At 41.3% G+C, this 25,278-nt stretch overlaps 1 protein-coding gene across 3 annotated transcripts in view; it reads right to left on the bottom strand.

Annotated features, from left to right (window-relative positions):
- The window catches only part of VSNL1 (visinin like 1), a 180,400-nt gene that overhangs the window by 87,809 nt on the left and 67,313 nt on the right, over positions 1-25,278 (bottom strand). For all 3 annotated transcript variants that reach the window (XM_061622631.1, XM_061622633.1, XM_061622632.1), the window contains one exon: positions 20,190-20,356. In XM_061622631.1, the coding sequence (XP_061478615.1) occupies positions 20,190-20,351 (162 nt within the window). In that variant the 5' untranslated portion in view covers positions 20,352-20,356. The remainder of the gene's footprint in view (positions 1-20,189; positions 20,357-25,278) is intronic.

Genomic DNA, 25,278 nt, shown 5'->3' with positions numbered 1-25,278 from the left:
ATGAAAAGCTATGGAATGCTTCAAAAGAAATGGGGGTACCACAGCATCGATTGTCCTGATGCGCAACCTATACTCTGGACAAGAGGCTACTGTAAGGACAGAATATGGAGAAGCTGATTGGTTCCCAATTGGAAAGGGTGTGAGATAGAGGTGTATTTTATCACCCTGTTTATTTAATCTGTACGCAGAACATATCATACGGAAAGCAGGATTGGACTAAGATGAAGGAGGTGTGAAAATTGAGGGAGAAATATAAATAATTTAAGATATGCAGATGATACCATACTACTAGCAGAAACCAGTAATGATTTGAAACGAATGCTGATGAAAGTTAAAGAAGAAAGCACAAAAGCGGGACTACAGCTGAACGCCAAGAAGACTAAAGTAACGACAACAGAAGATTTATGCAACTTTACAGTTGACAATGAGGACATTGAACTTGTCAAGGATTATCAATACCTTGGCACAATCATTAACCAAAATGGAGACAATAGTCAAGAAATCAGAAGAAGGCTAGGACTGTGGAGGGCAGCTGTAAGAGAACTAGAAAAGGTCCTCAAATGTAAAGATGTATCACTGAACACTAAAGTCAGGATCATTCAATCCATGGTATTTCCAATCTCTATGTATGGATGGGAAAGTTGGACAGTGAAAAAAGCTGATAAGAGAAAAATCAACGCATTTGAAATGTGGTGTTGGAGAAGAGCTTTGCCATGGACTGCAAAAAAGGGTGTTAGAACAAATTAAACCAGAACTGTCACTAGAAGCTAAAATGATGAAACTGAGGTTATCATACTTTGGACACATAATGAGAAGACATGATTCATTAGAAAAGATAATAATGCTTGGAAAAACAGAAGGAAGTAGAAAAGAGGAAGGCCAAACAAGAGATGGATTGATTCCATAAAGGAAGCCACAGACCTGAACTTACACGATCTGAACAGGGTGGTTCATGACAGATGCTCTTGGAGGTCACTGGTTCATAGGGTTGCCATAAGTCGTAGTCGATTTGGAGGCACATAACAACAATAACAAAAACCTCTGTGCCACCAGGCTTGTGCAGACAGAGAGCTTCGGCTATGGGGTGGTATATACATGTAATAAATAAATAAATAAATTACAAAAAACATTTTCTGTAATAGCTGATGATCTGCAATATTAAATCTTTGTTTATGTTTAAATATCAAAGTGGTATAGACCACTTTGATATTTTTTACGAAACTGTGGTATCCAAGTAGTTTTATAAATCATATAGCAGATGTTTTCATCTCGCTCCCCTTTTGAACTGACCTTTACTCAATTTTCTTCTCGACAACAACAACTTTCTGGGATTAAGGAAATATTAATAAACTCTGACAATCCATGTAAATAAGAGGTTCTAAGAGCATAGTGGTAGCTGCTTGTGACAGCATGAATGTATCATATCATTTGCCATGCAGGCTATTATAGGAGGAGACAAATCACCATTCTGAGGATCTTAAAAGGCAATAAATAAATAAATAAATAAATAAATAAATAAATCTGGTTTTATCATGAATTCTGTAAAATTCCAGTGTAGCTTTTCCAAACCCCATGGGCAGAGGTCTTCAGTTATCCAGCTTAGTAAAAAGAATTTCCTGTATGAAAACTCACGCCACAAAGGTGCTAACAGACTTCTTCTTGAGAAACTTGTCCTTTTTCCTTCATTTTTTGTAACAAAATTTCTTAGAGGGAAATTAAAATTAACGACTTCCCCAGAAAACAGCAATGTAAATGTTTAATATTTGAGCTTATATACAAGGTATAAGGAGGTGTTGAAGGTAAGGAACAGCAGACTTAAGTCAGACGGGGAGAGGGAACTGTCAAAAGCTGTGGAATGAATCTCCAAGAGAAAAAAAAAATTGACCTACATAAACCTGAGTTACATACATATATTAATGCATATAACTCCTTTGCTGTATTTTATTGTATTTTATGACATTGTAATTTTACTTTGCTGTAAGCCACTCTTGTGTAGAAAGGTAGGATAAAATTATATATAAATATATTATATTATACTTTATATATAAATTACATGGTGAGAATGGACTTCACAACAGAAGTTGTGAAGCGCAGCCGTAACTTCAAGACTCCTAGTGACTAAAACAGCTAGTGAACAGAAATGAAATATGAAGACAGAGACAAGGTCTGTCAAACAATTTAAGGCTCAAACTCATGAACACAATGTCTTGACACAGTGGCCCAATTTGTATATCACAGTAAATCATGGTTTACTGTGTGTGTGTATAGGAGAAACCACGACCCCAGCTTAGGGTTACATCCAAGGCAGGGATTATGGTGTATTCCATTCCAGCAAACCTTGGCTGCAGATTGTTGTTTATGGACAACAAAACAAACCACAACCTTTGCTTTGGATGTAACCCTAAGCCAGAGATCATGGTTTGTTTTCTGCCAGTGTGAGCAGGATCAGTCACCCTGCTGTGTCAGTGCTTCTCCACTTACAACCATGCCATACAAGTCATTTATGCAGCTGCTAGTAGAGTCAGCAACAATCTGTTACTGTCTACTGGGCATTTCTATGGGCCACTGAGGAAGCTGGGATAATGAAATCCCAGATAAATCAGATCCATCAAGTGCTTGTCCTGGGAGCCAGTCAAGCCTCTGTGTAATTTAGGTGCTGACTCCATCCTTCCACCTGACTCAGCTATTGATAAAATGCTACAATTGCGGCAAGGGGCAGGATACATGGGCTGCCATCCAACCCATAACCACCTTTGTGCACAGAGAACAGGTTGCTCCTAACGAAGAACCTCCCATGCCACCTGAACGCTCCAATACAGCCAGGCCCTTAAATACAGTGACTCACATTGTAAGGGCAGGCAGTACCACTCTTCCGCAAGCCTTGAGCATGCAGGATATTTTCAACGGAATTAGAAATGGGTCCATGTGCACAGCCTGGGGAAGAGTGGCTGACAGATCATTTGATGCAAGATACAGGAAGGCCTCTACCAAAAGTAGATAAGCTGCCTGGCCAAATTGAAGCGTACTTGTGAGACAGTGGCAGCATGAAGGAGATGGATTGCTTGGAGCCACTTAGCAATCTGCTCTCCGTATTACAACCTAGCAGAATTAGAGTCCAGTTAAGGCATTCAATAAACATGGGGAGCATGTTGAGGGTTGCACCTCTTGACCCTGACCGTGACCTCCAAACAATCAAGGGGCCACATCTGCATAGAGCTGTCATACACTTAATCTAGCAACCTGGAAGATGGATGAGCCTTCTGGATCACATGTGTGGGTGTGTCTGTATGTAGGCTCAGTGCACAAAAGACCATTGAACATGTGGAGGCTGGGAGCGCAACCAGTTTATTTGATGAACACCAGCCCAAGACTTTTGCTGACTGAGGCGGAACAGCACATGGCACCCCTTCTCTCCAAATCAAGGTGCATACCAACTAGGGATTGGGGGGGGATTTGATCCAGGTCCAATTAAAAGCCATATCTATTACATTTGCATTGTCCGAAACAATATCAGAACTTATACACAGCTATCTTTCAAAATTCACTTATGAAAATTTTGCAATGCAGTTCTTCAACCAATGTTTACAAAAACGCATGTATCAGAGGAAAATGCAGAAAAATGAATATATTAGTTAACCAGAGGGGCTCTGCCCCACTGTTTGCTCCTTTTACCAACTCCCCCCCGCTCTGCTTGCCAACCAGAAACCACCAAACACACATACACGGACTCCCAAACACACATACAGGAACTCCCAAACAGGTCACCCTCCCCTCCAAAGGGTTGCTAAGCTTCCTCGTCTACCCCGCCAAAACAGGTCACCAAACGTCCCCTTTTTCTGCCCTCCAAAACAGGTCACCAAGCTTCTTCCTCTCCTCCCCTTTAGACCTTCTCCTGTGAGGAGGAGGGAGGCAACGGACCAAGGCAAGCGACACAGAAACAGTTGGGAGTGGCCAGGACAGCGCTTCAGCTACCATCATGCTCTCCTGTCACTCCCCTCCTCCTTGCCTTCCATCACTGAGGCTGTCGGTGAGGAGGGGGGTAGCAACAGCAGAGCAGCATGGTTGATGAGGAGCTAACCCGAGTTGTCCTGACTGTTCTTCCATGGCTTGCCCGGGTTGCCTCTCTCTCCCACCTTGCTTGCTTGCCCACCTTGCTCACCCACTGGTCTGCCAGGATGCCTGCTGCATCTGTCCCTGACCCATGGAATGCTGCCATCACACTGCATGATGGCTTACAAAAATATTACATGTATCCAAATAACGTATAATTATTTTAGGAGAAATTGCTTGCAAAAATGTGTACATTAGTCAAAACTACATCCAAAATGTGTTTATAAGGAGAAATTTGCATTCAAATGCTGGAGAGTTTTCATGAGGATTTTGTTTTTCAAAAAAATTGCACATTGCTGCAGAAATGTGGAGTACTGAATTTAAGAATGAAAAAACAAGAAACTAAGAGAACTGAAATTGACAGAACCTTCCATCCCTAATACCAAAAACCTCATTGTTTTGGCACCTGAGGCAGAGAATCCGCATTAAACATACAACAATTATAAATCAAATAACTAACAATTTGCTGTCTTCGAGGCAGCCACTTTATTCTCCCTATAGGTAGGGCTGGCCCTGGCTGGCTACAGGCTAATGAGTGAGATCTGGCATGGAAAGTGCTTGTACACTATCACAGGCACAGAGCTGTCTGGAAAAGTCCTAAACTTACCAGAGGATCAGCAAGCCAGCTTGCTCCATTCTGACAAACTTCAGTGGGTATCCATATTTGTTTATCTCAAGCAAATAAGAAGGTTGTCATGCCAAACTGCATTTTGGAGAGCAGTGGTGAATTGATCCGCATATAGTGAACTGTTATTATGTGCTTCATATATGGTCTTAGAGGAACAAAGGCTTAAGAATAATGGACTCAGTTTCTTTCACTGCTTGGAAATACGCCTGAGTAGACTTTTAATGTTAACCCCCCCATGCAGCAAAACGTTCTGCATCTGCATTTGCTATTTCTTTTTGGAGGATGTAAAAAAGGTAAAGGTGTCCCCGCACTTATAGTGCGAGTCATTTCCAACTCTTAGGGTGACGTCTTGCGACATTTACTAGGCAGACCGTATATATGGGGTGGGATTGCCAGTTCCTTCCCAGGCCTTCCTTTACCTCCCAGCATATGCCGGGTACTCATTTTACCGACCACGTATGGATGGAAGGCTGAGTGGACCTCGACCCCTTTTACCGGAGATTCAACTTCCTCCTTCTGTTGGAATCGAACTCCGGCCGTGAGCAGAGCTTCGGCTGCGTTACCGCTGCTTACCACTCTGTGCCACGGAGGATGTAGGCTGGATATTATTCTGTGCTTTTCATAAAATGGCCTATTTCAGCCATGTAAATAGCTAGAAGCCCCCCCCCCCCCCAGCAGCAAGGATTCTGTAAAACCAGAAAAAAATCCCAATGTAATTCACTGGCACTGAAACAGCATATTCGGTCCTTTTGTCCTCCACTTCTCTAGCTTCATCTACTTAAACTTCCAGCACGAATGTTTCCTTCACTGTAGTTTTGTCATGCTTGAAATATATAATTAAGACAGCACATTTGCGCACCAAGTACATTGGAACAGCTCTGCAATCATTGGTTCTGTTGGCAAAAATACAGCAATTCATGCAAACTCTAATGAAACAGTAAGAGAGGGAAATTTGCTTTCCTTCAGGTTGGAAAGGAAAATAAGGGTGATATCCCAAGGTGCTTGAAATGTTCAGTCTATGATTAGCAGAAACATGACCTGAATCTCAACTACTGCCTCACAATTGCACAAGGTATCTAGACTGATGACTAACAAGGCGTTTGGCTACCAGTTGGTGTCATACAAAAGCACTATGTACTGCATGGTAGAAATCAGTCGTGACAGTGCATAATTGTTCATTGTCGATCGATCTGTCTGTGCTGATCACAGTAGCATAAATGCAGTGAACAGAAAATATTAGAAAAGTGCCTCTTCCAAAGCTACCTCAAGTAAAATTGAAGCTACTGTGGCCTGTCTCCACATGCCGAACCAGTAGCTCTCAGAAACCCAGAGCCACCATACAGGAGGAGCTGAAGGCACAACTATTGCCCATGCAGGAATCACCCCTTCTAGGAACCATGGCAATGCTGGTGTGGGGAGGGGATGGTTTATGGATGCCTCCCACATTATCTGGGATAGGGGGATCTGACATACTGGAGCAGTGCAGAAAGGAGACATTCTGCATACTGAGGAAATGTCAGAAGAAGCAGCCCTAAGGTATTAAAGACCCACTCCCTTTTGGGTTCTCTTGAGGAAACACCATGAGCTGGATCTGGCCAAACACTTACAAGGCACTGCTTACAAACCAACTGTGAGGTGGTTTCCTCGTGCTTTCGGGCAGATGCTGTTCCAGTGAGGAAAAGTGTTGTGTTTGTGCATGTCATACTGGCAAATGAAAAACCAGAAGGTAAAAAACAAACAAAAAACAAACCACAGAGCAGTCCTAATGAGGGCCTAGGAGGGGTGGATTCACTGTTGCACCTGGAAGCCTCGCTGGCTCCTGCAAACCAAGGATGAAGGTGGGGTGTTATTATTCTGCACCAGCACTGGGGTCTGAATCATGCCCCCTCTCAGGAATGGACCAGCTTTGGACCTAGTGGATCTGTCATTGGCCCTGCTCCTCCCGCCTGTGTAATGGCCTATTTGGGGGCCTTATGCCAGCTACTGTTGGCAGAAACACCACCACTACCAGCATCCCAACTCCTAGCACTTTCAGCGGTTATGGCAGGTACCTCTCCCCATCTATGGAGCCCCCTCCCCCCGCATCAGCAGAGGAACACCTCCGCCTAATCATTACCCTCTCCAACACCACTGAACAGGGGGTTAGAATTGTACTGTAACTCTTGAAATCTCAAGCCAATCGTATGGCTCAAAACTAGAGCTGTGCACGGACGGCCTTTCAAAACCCTATTCCAGGGCAGAGGAATTGGAGGGAGACAATTTCACTGACATTATCCAGGTGAAGGAGAAATTGTCCAACAGTTCTCAGAGGTGGGGCTTGCCACTAGTAGTGGCTATAGCACAGCTGCTTCTTTTTTTCTGTAAGGTTACTTTCTCTTTTTTGCTGCTGCTGCTGCTCCCACAGGCACAACTGTGTTGGCAGACTGGCCACCATTTGACATCTGGCACTATCCCCCAAGCCTAGCATTGTTCCAGGATTGTGGGGGATGGGAGAATGGCGCTCCCCCACATACACATGACACATAAGAGGGGGAATATTCAGAGAAAACGAATGGAACTAATACATAGAACTTTAGACATTGATAGAATATTGGCCTACAGTAGATAGAACTAAAGCAGACTGATGTTGGTCAGGTTCACAGTGTGTGTGCATGTGCAGATAGGAAGGTGGTGGTGGGGGATTCAGGAGAAAAAACCTACAAATGGTAGTTGCTGCAATGGCGAGTGATAAGCAAGGCAGTACGGACTTCCTATATAGCTTTACCAAAGGCATCCCAGTCTCTCCTTGGGATGTGTTGCAACAAAAACCAAGAATCTTGAGGCACCTTGTCTCCTTCATCAAAGGATAGCAGTGTCATTCTCAGTTGGCAGGTATATTACCATTAGGAGGGGGACAGGGGGAGGGAAGAAGTAAAGAGGGGTCAGATCTCTTGAAATGGAAAAAAAGGACAATACGTGGCAATTCAACTGAAGGTTAAATATGTGCAACATAAGCACGGTGACCATGCATACTGGTATTAAAAATACTACCATTGTTAATGCTCGCTGTGAGCAAGTTACATACAAGCTTATGCCATAATAAATTTCAGTTCAGTTCAGTTTGAGAAATAAGGATGTTTCCATCTTACTGTATGCTGATAATGCCATCCTTATGCAAGTGGGAATGTGTAGACTTCCTGAGAGCTCTGGGTGCATATTGTGTTAAGGAACTTGTGTTCAGCTATTCTAAAACTAAAATAATGGTTTTCAGGTGGAGAAGACAGAATTATAGATGACAGTTGGACAACTAGCAACTGGAGCAAGGTAACTCTTATAAGTTCCTGGGTGTGACATTTAAAAATTCCACCCATTTGAAAGCTACTGTATTAACAGCTGTTGTCACTACCAATGCAACCAACATAGGATGTAGACGAGCAACGCCCCTTCTCGAGCCTTATAATACTAAGCTGTTATCCCAACTATTGTATGGGGCTGTTATACGGGTACATGCAGATACCTCAGCTCTGGAATTGGAACACAAATTTCTAACAAGAGCTCTGTATGTCCCTAGATTTACCTCTAAGGCTGTTGTATATATGGAGTCAGCTGGCTGTTCGATGAAAACCTTAGCCCAGAAAACTGCCATTTACTACTGGCTAAAGATAATTTTCCAGCAGGCCTCTCTTCTTGTCATAATGGCATATGAGGACATGGGACCAGAATCATGGGCTTCCCAAATTAACCGGATAATCTTTGAATTGGTCTTTTCTGTGGGTCATTTGATGACAAAAGGGTTATAGTGACACCCACTTGGAACTTGCAAGAAGTGGCTTTCCAGGCTACCATCACATTAGTGTCCAACTGTCTCCCCAATATAAAACCTTTGCCATTCATCCTGGGACATTACCCCCGTATTTAGATTTCACCTGCCCACATGACCTTAAGGGGCTTTTAATAAAATGTAGGCTAAACACCATACAGTTGATGGAGGTTAAAGGGCACTATAAAGGCCATCTTAATATGAACAGATGCTGCCCTGCTGATTGTGGGAAGATGGAGGATTGTTTCATTTTTTTTCTAGAATGCTCATTATACTCAGATTTAAGACATCAATATATCAATCCCGTTCTTGTTAATATCAGTGATGACATTTTGATGAACAAAACTGTTTTTATTAGCAGGAATTGACTACTATGTGTCATATTGAGCTGCTAAGTATGTTAAATTAGTTTAGTGAGGAGAAAACCTTTTACTGCTTTGGATGATAATACCTAGAGTTAGAACTATTTTAATAATTATTATTAATTTCTGCAGTATTGTTAAATATTTATATTCCTAAATTATTTATTTCTTTTTTGTACAGTTTTAATGCTTCTCCTGTGTTTCTGTCTCTTGGTGTGCATGCAAAAGCCTGGTTGGCTGTTGTGCATTAAATTTGTTAGTCTTTAAGTTGCTACAGGATTCTATGTTGTTTTAGGAAGGAAATTACTCAATGATTGTACGGAACAGGGTAGAGAACTGTCTTCTGCCAATCCTCTTGTCACTTAATTTTTTAAAAACCTTTGTTCCTTATGGCTGCGCCATTTCTTCTATTTCATTCTCCTGGGAAGTAATAACCTGCACTTTAAAATTCTACAGTGTTCTGTCATGGAAGTAATTTTGCCATCCCAATTTCAACATTAGGCCTTTCCTCAGGGGACCCAATAAGAGCACTCAAGAAAGAGCTTGAATCTCACTTGCCATTAGCAAGCATACTACTTTCAGATAAATAATTAAAGAATAGAAATCATGTTGTACATGATCATATAGATGATTTTTTGCTGCCCTTTGAAAAGTTACATTGAATTATGTGCTTAACACATGTGGACATGTGGTTTTTTAAAAAAAAAAAATTTGACCATTTACTTGAGGTTACCATTCTCTATTTGGGAACGTTCTGTGAGCCATACACATATAAAATAGAAACTGTGCTAGATCAGACCTTAAGTGCAACATCCACCTTTCCATAATGGTCAGCCTACTGCCTACAGGAAGCCCACAAACAGAACATAAGGCCACAGCCTTCTCACTTTTACTCCCATCAGCTGGTATCCAATGGCACACCACACCCAAGCATATATTGCTAGGTGAATGAACAGCTCCCAGAGAGTATAAAAAGGCAGCTCCATTGTAGTATGTGAACTTACTATGTGTGAAAACTAGCCATTGCTTGTAAATGTTTGGTTAACTTTGCAAAATTCTGATTCATCAATTATGGTATATAAGGAAGTTTTGTTCAAGTCTAAGTGATTGCAAATAGTCTGCCTTGAAAAGCTTGATATGGAGTAAATGCTGTGTACATATAGACTCGCTGCACAATTTTGCCTACTCCTTTTACCCACAACAAATCTGCTGGAAAATGAAGATAGAATATATTGGATTGCCTGTGCCTGTTGTTACCCCACGGGAAATATGATTTGACCCTAAATGAATAATTTTAGCATACGTGGCAGAAGGCACAGCACAGTCCTTCTGACTCCAATAAGAGCTGCAAGGTCACAAGCAAGTGTTGTTGCCTACTATGCAAGGGAGTATTTGGCACAACACCCTCTTTTCATATTGCAAGTGAAGAGGAGGTTATTGATAGTGACAACAAAAGTGTTTACAGGAAGCCGGATAAAGGCAGTACAAAATGTTGCATTGCCGACAGTGCATCCTTTATGAAAAACTGCTGGGTTGTAAGAACTCAGATTGCCCCTTTTGCTATGTAACAGCACTTTCAGTGATCCAGTAGCGATTCACCAGTAAAAGGCATCACTGCTTGATAACTTTGTGTTACTTTTGGGTGCAATCCAACCAAAGTTAAGCATGTTTAAGTCATGCTGAGTTCAATGAGAAAGTTAAGTATATGCATAATCTTCATTCCTTGATTCAAATGAAACCTGAAAGTGCACTATTAGTTTTGAAGGATTTGTTGTTTTCGGATTCTCTAGTAGTGGTTGGATTGGGACTAAGGAGACCCAGATTCAAGTCCTTTGAAGTCCACTGGGTGATCTTTCCGTTTAACTTATCTCTTTATGAGACTAGCAGAATTTTTATAACAAAACCATGTAAGATGTGCTTGTTCTTAGTTTGCCCCCTTCCCTCCCGCTCTCCAGCTTAGCATTCCATGAGTAAGCATACAACGTTCATGTAAATCAGGTACAAATGGGCAGAGACAAATATGTGGCTCAATGAATGATGTATCTTGCCACAAAGAAAGCTGGGAGTTGATCTTTAAAACCATTATCTAGAGCAGGGATGGGGAACTTGAGGCCTTTTAGATGATCTTGGACTCTAACTCACATCAGCCTCACCAACCATGGCCAACGATCAGGGATGATGGAAGCTGTAGTACAACATCTGGAGAGCTGTTGGTCACCCATTCGCTAAAGCTACAGTTCTCTCCAGTGTTCTAGTTACTTACTGAAATGGCAATTTTCACAGAGGTCAAATCAGACTGATCTTTAAAAAAAAATTTTTTTTAAGCTTATTCATTTCACCTCCTCTAGGATGCACACCTTAACATGGTGAGGAGGTTTGAAGAAGCTGAGAGCAATGCCATCAGGAGTCTAGACCAAGAGGCTAGACTTCTAGCAGGGTCACCCAAGGTGGAATGGTCAAAGTTGAACACCAGGCTAAGATGCATCCAGACTCAGAGGAAGGCAATGGTAAGCCACCTCTGAATACCTCTTACCATGAAGAGAGTATCCTATGAACCCTATGAACAGAGTATCCAAAATGCTGAAAGTTGAGACCCCCAGGTCAGATGGCACTCAGCAAGCAACTGGGGAAGAACAACAGACAACTACAAGTAGCGCTGTGACTAATGACGCCATTGAGTCAAAGCCGAATAGAAGCCCAGAGGCTGATGTGCACAGATGTGAAAGGATGTAAAAGGAGAGTCCAGAGTTGTACTACGTACACAATAGGAACATGAGAAGGAATGAACAGGAATGGGAAACATGAACCAGGGAAAGTTAGAAATTGTCAAGTGAGAAATGGAACACATCAGCATTAGAATACTTGGTGTGAGTGAATTAAAATGGACGGGAATGGGACATTTTCAATCAGGCAACTACAAAATATTTTTGATGAGAAATCAAGAAGAAACGGGGTTGCTTTAATAGTGAGAAGTGATGTAGCAAAAGCAATTAGGAGCTATAACACAAGGACTGAGCGAGTAATATCAATGAGATTAAATGGGAAACCTATTAATATAACCATCTTCCAAGTCTATGCTCCAACGGCAATCACAGAAGAAGTGGAATTGGAGAGATTTCACGCAGAAGTACAGGAAGAAAACCGATCACACACCAAAACAAGATGTTCAGATAATCATGGAAGCCTGGAATGCAAAAGTAGGGAACAGAGAAGACCTAAGAATTGTGGGGAAATGAAGCCAGTAATCTGTGTCTTGCAAACACATTTTTTGAGCAACTGAAAAGACCATTGTACACATAGACATCACCAAATGGTCAATATAGGAATCAAATTGATTATATAATTGGTAGCAGAAGATGAAGAAGTTCCATACTTTCTGCGAAAACAAGACCAGGAACAGACTGCGGTACAGATCATGAACTGGTAATATTGAAAATCAGAGTAAAGTTAAAGAACAACAACAAAGCAATCATAATGCCAAAATACAATTTAAATAACATCCCAGAAGAACATAAAGATCAAATAAGGAACAGATTTGAGGCTTTAAGCTTAGGTGATAGAGAACCAGAAGAACTATGGATTGAAGTCAGAGACATTATCAAGGAAGAATGCAAAAAGACAATACCTCTAGTTAAAAAGAGAGAAAGACCTCAATGGATGACTGAAGAAACTCTTAAAATGATTAACGAGAGAAGGAAAGCAAAAGCAAAAGGAGACAGAAACACGGTCAGAACCCTAAATGCAACAATACAGCAACTAGTACGTAGGGACAAAGAGAACTATTACAATACTTATTGTATAGATATAGAAGAGTGGGGGGGGGAAGGTAGAACAAGAGCCCTATTCTAAAAGATTAGAGAAATTAAAGGGACATTTAAATCAAAAGTAGGGATGTTGGAAGCAATACACTGGAAACTATATGAAAGAGATGCAAAGATGACAGATTTATTAATGGAGGAACCGTATGATGAAGAACCACAAATTTTAGAAAAGCTGCTCTCCAAATACTTGGAAGAAACAAATAATCAGGAACAGATGGCATACCAATAGAGTTGCTATAAGTTACTGAGACTCAATCTGTCCAAATTTTGACAAAAATTTGTCAACAAATTTGGAAAACTAAACAATGGCCCACAGACTGGAAGCGTTCGATATACATCCCAATTCCAAAGAAAGAGGATCCCAAGGAATGCAGTAATTATTATCGAACTATTGCCTTAATATCCCATGCAAGTAAAGTAATGCTCAAGAGTCTACAACAAAGGCTCTTGCCATATATGGAACGAAAAATGCCAGATGTCCAAGCTGGATTTAGAAAGGGAAGAGGTATCAGAGATCATATCACAAACATACGTTGGATAATGGAACGGACCAAGGAATTTCAGAAGAAAATCACCCTGTGCTTTATAGATTACAGCAAAGTGTTTGATTGTGTAGATCATGAAAAACTATGGAATGCTTTAAAAAAAATGGGGGTGCCACAGCATCCGATTATCCTGATGTGCAACCTATATGTAAAGATAGAATATGGAGAAACCAATTGGTTCCCAATCAGAAAGGGTGTGAGACAGGAGCAGGGCCGGTTCTAAGGGGTGGCCAGGTGGGGCACTGGCCTGAGGGCCCCTGGAGCTACAGGAGGCCCCTCAGTGGCTCCTCCACTCCCCTTCTGTGATCCCCCCATGCTCCCCCACACCCCACATAACCTGTCTGCTGTCTTTTATCATTGCCCTTAACAAAGATGGCGGCCACGGTTTCCCTAAGGTACTGAAGCCCCTGCCACCATCTTAGTTGATGGCAGAAATGCTCATGTTTAGCATGCACGTGTGCCATCAACAAAGATGGCGGCAGAGGCGTCATCCCCTTAGGGAAACTGCGGCTGCCATCTTCATTAAGGGCAATGGTAAAAGACAGGAGACACGTAGGTGGGGGGTGCATGTGTGCACGTGTATGCGCGTGCACACACTGGGGCCCAGGGCAAACTGATGCCCAAGGGCCCGGCATGCCTGGAGCCAGCCCTGGACAGGAGTGTACTTTATCATTCTATTTGTTTAATCTATAAGCAGAACATATCATACGGACAGTGGGATTGTACCAAGATGATGGAGGTATGAAAATTGGATGGAGAAATACCAATAATCTAAGATATGCAGATGATACCATACTACTAGCAGAAACCAGTAATGATTTGAAACGAATGCTGATGAAAGTTAAAGAGGAAAGCACAAAAGCCAGATTACAGCTGAACATCAAGAAGACTAAAGTAATGACAACAGAAGATTTATGTAACAATGAGGATATTGAACTTGTCAAGGATTACAATACCTTGGCACAGTCATTAACCAAAATGGAGACAACAGTCAAGAAATTAGAAGGTTAGGACTGGGGAGGGCAGCTATGAGAGAACTAGAAAAGGTCCTCAAATACAAAGATGTAACACTGAACACTAAAGTCAGAATCATGCAGACCATGGTATTCCCGATCTCTATGTGTGGATGTGAAAGTTGGACAGTGGAAAAAGCAGGTATGAGAAAAATAATTTGAAATGTGGTGTTGGAGGAGAGTTTTGCGCATACCATGGACTGCAAAAAAGACAAATAATTGGGTGTTAGAACAAATTAAACCAGAACTATCACTAGAAGCTAAAATGATGAAACTGAGGTTATCATACTTTGGACACATAATGAGAAGACATGATTCACTAGAAAAGATAATAATACTGAGAACAACAGAAGGGAGTAGAAAAGGAGGAAGCCCAAACCAGAGATGGATTGATTCCATAACGGAAGCCACAGACCTGAACTTACAAGGTCTGAACAGGGTGGTTTATAACAGATGCTATTGGTGGTCGCTGATTCTTAGGGTCACCGTAAGTCAAAACTGACTTGAAGGCACATAACAGCAACAATTCATTTGAAACCCGGCACATCTCACACATCCAATGTGGCATTTGGAATTCAAGGAGAGGACAAACTGTTGGAACTATGAAACACCTACCCGCTTACATTACAGCAATATTGTGAGTTCAGATCACCCGCTTGTTGGTGTTATTTAGTATATTCCATTAAGAAGGTAGGGTGGGAACATGCCAGGGTACATATCACTGTCGAGCAATGTGAAAAAGAAGTACACAAGGTAATTGGGTGGCTTTGGGCAAATCATTTAAAGGATGACTTGGCATAAAGATTAACATATACTGAATTCTAAGGAGTGTAGCCTCATCATGGACAGTCATCTTTGAAGAGAAAAACATAGCAAGTGATAACACTTATGTGTGCAAAGGCCAGATCCAATATAGCCCTTGAGAAGTTGTTTAATATTAAAGCAACTGAGTTGAGTTTCTGAAATGAATGAGCAAGTGTCTAAAGATAATCTCAGAAAAAGTGTTTAACCATCATCCCCTGAGATGCTTGTAACCACTAATGGTCAACACTATCTCACATTATCATATACCTCAGAAAAATGTTCACTAGTCCCTTCTCTATTTCTTTTCAATGAATGCCCACACGGGTTTATTTTTAACCACATGTCTACCATATTTCCAGTTGTCCAAACAATCAAGGGAAAATGGTTAGAAGTTGTAAGATTGGAAACTAAATCTAGTCTCTTCTCTGTGGTTTTCAAGGATCTACCAAAAAAATCTGGAACTGTTTTCTATAAGCTGCAATACTATCACCCCTCTCAGGAGTACTGTAACATGGTAAAGCTAATAATTTTATTCTTCAGGTATACATGTAACATAGGCACTCCTAGGAGAACCATTATAACCAAGCTATGCTGCCACTTTCTGAAAATACTTCACTGCAAAACTTTAGTCTAACTTCATCTTCGCTCCTAATATCTCCCCAGGTTTTTTGTTTTTTAAAAACATGTAGTGGGAAAATGCTACAACCCAACCAACATCTTCACCATCTTTTCACTGCGCCTTGGTGCAATTAAGTATAATCAAATTAAGTATAATCAAATAGTCTTATCAGTCTTTTGCAGTGGCCACTGTGTTAGTCTGTTGCAGCAAAAGCAACAGAGTTTTGTGGCACCTTAACGAGGGACAAATTTTATTATGACATAATTTTTTGTGGATTAGAGCCCATTTTGTCAGCTTATTCTGTAATATGACTGTTAGTCTTTGTTGTTGTTGTTACGTGCCTTCAAGTCAGTTACGACTTATGGTGACCCTATGAATTAGCGACCTCCAACAGCATCTGTCATGGACCACCCTGTTTAGATCTTGTAAGTTCAGGTCTGTGGCTTCCGTTATGGAATCAATCCATCTCTGGTTTGGCCTTCCTCTTTTTCTACTCCCTTCTGTTTTTCCAAGCATTATTATCTTTTCTAGTGAATCATGTCTTCTCATGATGTGTCCAAAGTATGATAACCTCAGTTTCATCATTTTAGATTCTAGTGATTCTAGTGTAACTTCTGTTAGTCTTTAAGGTGCCACAAAACTTTGTTTCTGATGCAATAGCATGGCTTCCTCTCTGGAGTTATCATTTATTCATGAGAAGTGGAAAGCCTGCATATTATGAAGTAGGCCAGGGGTTCCCAACACAGCACCCATGGACACACATATGAGGCTGTCATTGGCACCCACAGGGTCCCCTCACTCTGCTGAAATCAAGCTTGAAAGAAACAACCTACAGTAGGCAATCGAACAGGATGCAGTATGTGCTTGGTTGCCAAATGCCCATGGGCCTCAAAAAAGGTTCGCAATCTCAGGGGGAGGCTCTAGTCCACAAAAGCCTATTCTACCATATATCTGTTAATCTTTAAAGTTCTATAACAGTGGTTCCCAAACTTCCCCCCCCCCACGGACCACTTGAAAATTGCAGAGGGTCTTGGCTAACCACTTAATGATTTTTCTGTTGTAGCAATTTGTAATGCACTGTGCTAGATGCTGTATGCTTTTTAACTGCATTTTATTGCTTCTTTTATTTCTTATATTGTATTTTATTGTATTGCATTTTACATACCATAGAACTCAGGTTGTAATACAATAAAATGCAATCTAAGTCATAAAAGAAGCAATAAAAACCAATGTGAATATTTAATGTGGACATGCTGCAGATCACCTGAATGAAGCTCGCAGACTACTTATGGTCCACGGACCACAGTTAGGGAATCCCTGTTCTAAAAGTTTATTTCTTATCAATCTGCAATTCTATAATTATTGCTTGAGCATCTTCCTGCAGTGGTATAACAATTCATAATATGTGATCAAGTAAAAGGGTTAACTACTAGAAAGGTGAATTTAACACCAAAGAACATGAAATAATATTGGGACTGTAGCATCAGGAACTTCTGCTAGATTTATGTTAATTCACCTTGGTAATTTCACTGCGACTAAGATTTTATTGATGTTTTACCTACCTGTTTTTTATGTTTTATTTTACACTTAGTATTACTTTTGTTGCTGGAAAATGGGAGACAAATTTAACAAACAAACAAAAACAGACTAGGTAAACAATATGATTCATGTTCTGTATCTGTATATCTGGGTGCATGTATATGTGTATATATATATCAATAATTCAGTCTACTCTGCCATGTAGATAAACTACAACAATTGAGAAAAGACCATTTGCTTTGTCTGTTCAGGGCTTCACTGCGAACTTTTGTTTGAAAAGTAATACCTTGATCCATGTTAAATAGCAGTACTTTACTGCTGAATTTACTGCTGAAAGAAACTGATGATCTTTGAGATCATGGCGGCAAACATATCCAATGATAATGACAAATTATCTTATCAAAAATAGAACTGAGAAAGTACCCTCTAGCTGTGCAAGAGACACTTGAATAAAACACTTCACAATTGAAATTGGGTTATGCTGCCTTAAGGACTTAATATTAATTAACTTTGGAGATCATAATCTCTTCTAAACAGTGTGATCTATGCATGCCTACTCAGAGATAAGTTCCATTGAGTTCAATAGGGTTTACTCCCAGGTAAGTGCAAACAGAATTACAGCTTAAAACACTAATTTAGAATATTTGGGGGGGAGAAGCTTTCTTGTTTTTTAAAAATATTTATTTTATCTCTGAAATATCTGACTTTACCCAAAGGGAGTAAACAGTGATTCTGTTCTGAAGTGTATGTACAATTCCAATGTTCCTTTGAAAAATATACACCTTACTGTCTGATCATCAACATGTATTTGAATAATTACATCAATTTTTTGTTATGTGCCTTCAAGTCGATTACGATTTATTTATTTATTTATTTATTGTACTTATATACCGTCCCATAGCCAAAGCTCTCTGGGCGGTTTACAGTATGACTTATGGCGACCCTATGAATCAGCGACTTTCAATAGCATCTGTTATAAACCACCCTGTTCAGATCTTGCTAAGTTCAGGTCTGTGAACATTTGAATAATAGCTAGGGCAGGGGTAGCTAACATGGTGCCCTACAGATGTTGCTGGACTACAATTCGCATCACCCCTGACTATTGGTCATGCTGGTTGTGGCAGTTGGGAGATGGATTCCAACAACATCCACAGAACCATAGGTTAGCCATCCCTGACCTAGCAATTCTCTAGATAATTAGAATACCTGGATTTTTTACACAGCACGATATACATATGTATCAATCCAACAGTAGCATATCCTAGCACAGATATAATAATGCCATTATACAGATCTATGGTTCAACCACATTTGGAATACTGTGTGGAGATCTGGTCGTTTCACCTCAGACAAAGATATAGTAGAGTTGGGGAAGGTTCAGAAAAGGGCAACCAAAATGATTATGGGGATGGACCAGCAACCCTATGAGGAAAGATTGCAGCAATTGGAGCTTTTTAGTTTTGAGAAAATGCAAGTAAGATGTGACATGATACAAGTGTGCACAATTATGAATGGCATGGAGAAAGTGGATATAGAAAAGTTTTTCTCCCCTCTCATAACACTAAAACTTGTGGACATCCAATGAAGCTAAATGTTGGAAGATTCAGGACAGACAAAAGAAAGCACTTCTTCACACAGTGCATAGTTAAACTATGGAATTTTCTCCCACGAGAGGCAGTGATGGACTTGGATGGCTTTAAAAAAGGATTAGACAAATTCATGGAGGATAGGGCTTTCAGTGGCTACTAGCCATGATGGCTATGCTCTACCTCCATAGTCAGAGGCAGTATGCTTCCAAATATCACTTGCCAGAATGCAGGAGGGAAGTGCTATTGCACTCAGATACTGCTTGCCAGATTCCCATTGGGGCACCTAGTTGGCCACTGCGAGAACAGGATGCTGGACTAGATGGACCACTAGCCTGATCCAGCAGGATCTTCTTATGTTGTTATGGTGTTATGTCCTAATACAACAGCTTGAAACTTACACATGCCATATGAAGGCACCTTGGCCACTGTGAGAACAGGATGCTGGACTACATGTGCTGTTGGCCAGTTCCAGCAGGCTTTTCTTATGTTTTTAAATATTTAATAGAGGATAGCCTCAATATAGAGAATAGCTATACTTTAGCCACTTCAAAAGAAATAACAGGAGATGTGCATTCCAGTGATGCAGGGGAAGAGTGAAGGCGGTGTAGAGGGAGCAAAACATTCACAAAATAGAGGGATGGCATTTCTGTGAGTGGAGGGAGTTGCCTTGGGTGTGCTTTGTCACTGTTTTAATAAGAAAAGGACATACACAAGTTGTTCTGCACTTGAGTAGTACAGCTGCTAAAGAATTTAAAACAAAACAAACAAGCAAGCAACAAGTCACAAAATGGCACGGACAGTGGAGATGCCAACTTTAGTCACTCATCACTAATGTTGTCAAAGATACTTTTAAACAAGTGCTTGTGACAGCCAGAAAACTACACTCCACACTAGCTATTAACGCTCCTATTCACTCTTGGAGTGCAGGGCAAAATACAAGAGATGTCCCTTGGAGAAAGGCCAATGGATTCCAGAGGTGTTGTTAGGAGGTAGCCCAGGGGGCCTGAGATCCAGGTCTTTTATATTTGGCCCCTTTTCCCGTTTTTTTTGCTTACAGGGAGTGGCTGGGGATGCTGCAAAGCAAAGCACCAGTGAGATCCCAGCCACTCCCCATCTTAATTTGCCCAGATGCACTGAATACGGTACATTTATGTGTCATGGCTCTATGCCCGGAATCCTGTAAGTATCAAGCAGTGGCTCTCCTGGATTTTCTTGTTAACAAATGAGCAACAACTCATTCATCATATCAAATACTGTCTTGAAATAAACTGATTGGTTGGTTTTGAGCCACTTTATTCAGTACAACCTTGAAATGACACTTTTATTGTAGCCACACAGACACCAAAAAAATTGAACTTACCTTTACATAAAGCTGTTGAAACTCCTCTAGGTTCAGTCTCCCAGTAGGACAATCCTTTAGAAATCCTTTGTACCACTGTTTGAGTTCATGTTCATTAAACTCTGTGCTTTTTACCAGATCCTCCATCACTTCAGGAGCCAGCTTGCTATTTTGTTTCCCCATTATGCCTAAGAAAAGCAAAAGAAGCTGATCAGTTCTCCATCCAAAGGGATGCTTATGATGGTTCACATGAAGTCACTGGCATTGTTTTGGAGTTCAGTAAAACTGAATGGGCTAGAACACCTTTTCTTCAGGCTACATCTGGAATCATCCCCAGGTTCTCTTTGTCTCCACATGTGGTGATGACAGCTGATAATACAAATGCTAGGCTGGTGCGGACCAGAGAGAGGGCATTTTCGATTGTGGCTCCCACCCTCTGGAATTCCCTGCCTTATGATCTTCGCCATGTCCCCTCCCTCGCAGGTTTCCGCCGGGCCTTAAAGACCTGGCTATTCAGACAAGCCTACAGGATTTCGGGGGTGGACTAGTTTTAATTGTTATGAACTATGGGCGGTTTTAGATTAAGTGTGACTGTTTATATGTGTATTTTATCCTTTTGCTGTACATCGCCTAGAGTGGCCGTTAACGCGGCCAGATAGGCGACCCAGAAATAAAATTTTATTTATTATTATTATTATGCCTCCCAGTCTTTGAAAAAGGAAATATGTGCCATGCTGAGAAAAATGTGTGGTAAGGGAGATCCTGACACCAATATTTTTCTGTTGCTTTTGCAGTCAGTTTGTATATGATATGATCAGAGATATTGTGCTGCTCCCTGGTTCTGATTACTTGCCTTGTCTTGAACAGTTGCAAATGTCCAGTTACACCTCACCACTAAAATACTGTGTTTCACTCCTCCATCGAAACAGTCGTATTACCTTCGTCTATTCCAAATGGTTTGGCTAGCTCACAACATCTTTAACGGAAACATCTCATCCAAGAATCTCTGTCTTTATAATGTGCCAGTGCTACTTTACAGCTTTTAATAGAATAGCCTTCCTTAAAAAATCATGCATGCAAAAAAGGAGGGGCTATAATCCTTTGGACTCATTCCCTTGGATTTGCTGGTCCAGTAAAACAGAGCCATTATCTGCCTTATTCTACTTGATGCAGAGAATTGTGCAAGATGAACAGCCCTGCTCCATATAATCCTCTCTCATAATTATACTTCTTCATTCTTTCATCTTCTCAAATGCTACTTCTTTTATTAGCAAAACTACATTGTTAATTAAAGTCTGTGCTATCTATGCACAGCATTTCTGAACAGCTATCAAGTGTGAATCCAAGGCTTCTGATTGTAGATCTAATTAATGAAAGTAAGAAAACTGTAATTCATGGATAATCTAGTTTGCCACAAAATGGACCTCAGCATCTTCCAAGGGTTTGTGTGTGCTGTTCTTTATGAATGTATTTAGTTCCATCACTCTGCTGCTATTTCTGCAGTCACCAACCCTGTTTCTGACAACCACAACCATTCTTACATAAATGCATGCATACATACTTCCTTTTACTTTTTAAAAAAGTAAGCTATAATAATTGTTTACCAAACATGCATCTTTCCCAAAGAATATCCTTATTGTGCATTAGGGGAACACAGCCACACATAAATAAGGTTCCAATTACATGAAAGTCAATAACTGAAGCATCCTTGAGGTTCAGTTGCTCTCTGAGAATTTGTTGTAGGATCAGCAGTTTTACTGCCTATCTAGGGAACTATTTGCTTCCAACGTACTCTGCCTGTCATATTTGTAAATAGGACATATATTACAAAGCCACCAAAAGTCTCTAGTGCTCTCTGCCTGCAATTCCATACACACTTGAGAGTAAGCCCCAATGGACACAATAGAACTTGCTTCTGAGGAAACACGCAAATTGCATTGCAAACCATCTAGAACATCCCCTGGACCTCTCACCATGGAGGGAAGTGGGGATTACTTAATATGCTACAAAAATAATTTTTAACAATTCCATATGAGAATCCAATAATTTGTACGTATAAGATCAAGAAGAAATGTAGTAATATATCCTGCCTGCTGTGTTTCCATCAAAATCTCAGCAATATCCACTGGTTCACATTAAGTTGGAACCCCTGCGAATCAGAATTCTAACATCATTCCAGATTACTTTTGCAGATATGAGATGAGGTGGTGACATCATAATTTATATTAATATGGTGTGTTTAATTTCAGCTGTAAACCTGCTAAAACCAATAAGGAGTTCAATCCAGAATCATTCCAGTCAATGGAAATCTTGGCATTGGCTTCAATAGGTTAGACTTCGTAAATTAGAGCTAGAACCACCCTCTGTTGCCATTACATGGGATTGTTGTTTTAATACCAGCTTTTTAAACTAAATTGAGTATTCTGCTGAGAAAATAATGGCTGAACAAATCTGCTTAGGAGCGGAGATCATGGCAGTTAAGAAAAATTGGCCTGCATTCTTTGTAAAGTTTCTGGCACCATCTTTTCTAGTTGAGAGGCACAGGGGCAGTGTGTGGGCATAGGCTTGCCCACTCCTCTATGTCCTACCCACCCCATATAGGCATGGAGGCCTAGCCACAAAAACTCTACACAATATAATTAGATGGAACTATCAAACAGTTGTTGAGTTATGCAACATGGAGAAAAGTTATGCAACATAAACATGGAGAAAAAGGGTCAGATATGTGCAGAATTCTATGCAGAGTGATAATAGGCCAATTTTCTTGTTATTGTCAGGAATAAGTTTTAACAAATTCCCCTGCTGTGCCCTGGTAATAACTGCAACTCCTGACAAACCTCTGCATTGTTCCTTTCTCCTCAGGCTTCTTTTGGTACTGCCTTTCCTTTTACGCATGTCAGCAGGAAAAGTAGATAGAAGCAACACAAAGCTGTCAAATCCCTGTCACATGTTTCACCCTTTTGTATATAGTTCTTGATTCACAGGGAGGGAAAGATTAATGTAAAACTGTATCGTACTGACTGAGCAAAATCTACCCTGCTAAACAGAATAAAATGAAATAAAATGGCTGAATAGAACAGTTGTCAGAACATTCCATGAAGAGGAAGGCAATGGTCAACCACCTCTGAATACCGCTTACCATGAAAACCCTATTCATAAGATCACCATAAGTCGGTATCAACTTGAAGGTAGTCCTCCTCCTCATAAGTGTATGTGTGGTTTACAAAGTAAAAATCATAAAACCACAAGGCTACAACCAGCGCCGGTACTAAGGGGTGGCCAGGTGGGGCACTGGCCCGAGGGCCCCTGGAGCTACAGGGGCCCCCTCAGCGGCTCCTCCACTCCCCTTCCATGATCCCCCCATGCTCCCCCACACCCCACCTACCTGTCTGCTGTCTTTTATCATTGCCCTTAACAAAGATGGTGGCTGCGGTTTCCCTAAGGTACTGAAGCCCCTGCCACCATCTCAGTTGATGGCAGAGATGCGCATGTGTAGTACGCACGTGTGCCATCAACAAAGATGGCGGCAGAGGCATCATCCCCTTAGGGAAACCGCGGCCGCCATCTTCATTAAGGGCAATGGTAAAAGACAGGAGACAGGTAGGTGGGGGTGCATGTGTGCGCGTGCACACACCTGGGCCCAGGGCAAACTGATGCCCAAGGGCCCGGCATGCCTGGAGCCAGCCCTGGCTACAACACAAGAAAAATCCAGAATCAAAATACTAAAACAAAATACAGAGAAGAGCAACCTAGAAATCAACTGTCAGGAAATGTTTAAAACATGTCACAGTTAGTGCCTCTCGCGCCACTGCAGAAAAGGCCTGCTTCCATGACATCACTAGATAGCAAACTACCAGCCCTGGGACTACCAGCAGGGCCTCCTCTTCTACTGATCATAAAGATTGACTGAAGTTCTAAAATTGACCCAATTATGATAACCTGTGGCTTTGACCCCATCCTTATCAGGAAATAAGCCCTTCTCCAGTTGAGGTTTTTCCCCAGGAACTGCAGTTATAGTTCCTGTGTACACTTTAGGAGGTAACTGCACATGGCCCCACCCCCACAAAGAAAGAAAGATAGAAAGAAAGACAGACTGCACACATGTGGGATTGGTCGCACAGAGGAAAGGAGGCAAAGGGGGCAAGGCTGTTAGCTGATGATCCTGATGCCATTTGTTGTAGAAGGTAAGTACAAAATCTCACAGACCTTACACAGAGACATCGAAATGTCAGGGCAGTGGCAGCCCTCTTCTTCTCCATAAGAAGAATCCTGCGGGATCAGTCCAAAGGCCCATCTAGTCCAGCATCCTGTTCTCACAGTGGCCAAACAATGCCTATGGGAAGCCTACAAGAAGGAGCTGAGTGCAAGAGCACTCTTCCCTCCTGCAGTTTCCAGAAACTAGTATTAAGCAGCATGTAGGGTTGCCAGGTCAGAAGCATCCCAAATCCTGAGACTTCAGTGATGTCATGTGGTGGGGCCTAGTGATGTCATTAAGCATGATATGTTAACCATCAATCACAGTTGCTTGAAGCATACCACTCAAACCAAAACAAATTCTCCGATTGGAAAATAAGATCGAAATCTAAATGATGGTGTTCCCAGCTCCAGCTAAAGTGACAGGATCATTCCTTCTCACCTGCTTAGGGAACCTGGGTAGGGAACATTTAATCGAGCCTACTTGCTTCTGGCAAGAAGGGCTTAAGTGCCCTCAGGCCAGACCACTCAACAGAAGGCCATTGTAGGAAGAAGGAAGCCTAGTGTGGTAAAGATGTTAGATGGGAGCATTCAGGACTAAAGATGGATGCCCCTGAAGGTTGCAATTCTAAACACACTAAGGGACTAAGCCCCATAGAACTCAACAGGACTTACTTTGGAGTAGATATAGCGAGGATTGTGTTGTTGGTACGGCTTGACTAGGGATCCTTTGCAAAGATATCCATATGCAAACAGGGTTGGCAACCCCCTGCCTGGAATGCCCTGTCTGCCTTTTAACGTGGCTACTCCAAACCTCTTTACAGACTTGGCCCTTCACTGCAGAGAGAGGTTTGAGAAATGAGTAAGAGTAAGAAGATTCTCTACCATTTCCTGCCTAACCTATAAACTCACTTTG

This window comes from Rhineura floridana, chromosome 4, assembly GCF_030035675.1.
Source record: "Rhineura floridana isolate rRhiFlo1 chromosome 4, rRhiFlo1.hap2, whole genome shotgun sequence".
NCBI classification, from domain to species: Eukaryota; Metazoa; Chordata; class Lepidosauria; order Squamata; family Rhineuridae; genus Rhineura; species Rhineura floridana.
This window is presented reverse-complemented; position numbering and strand designations above follow the sequence as displayed.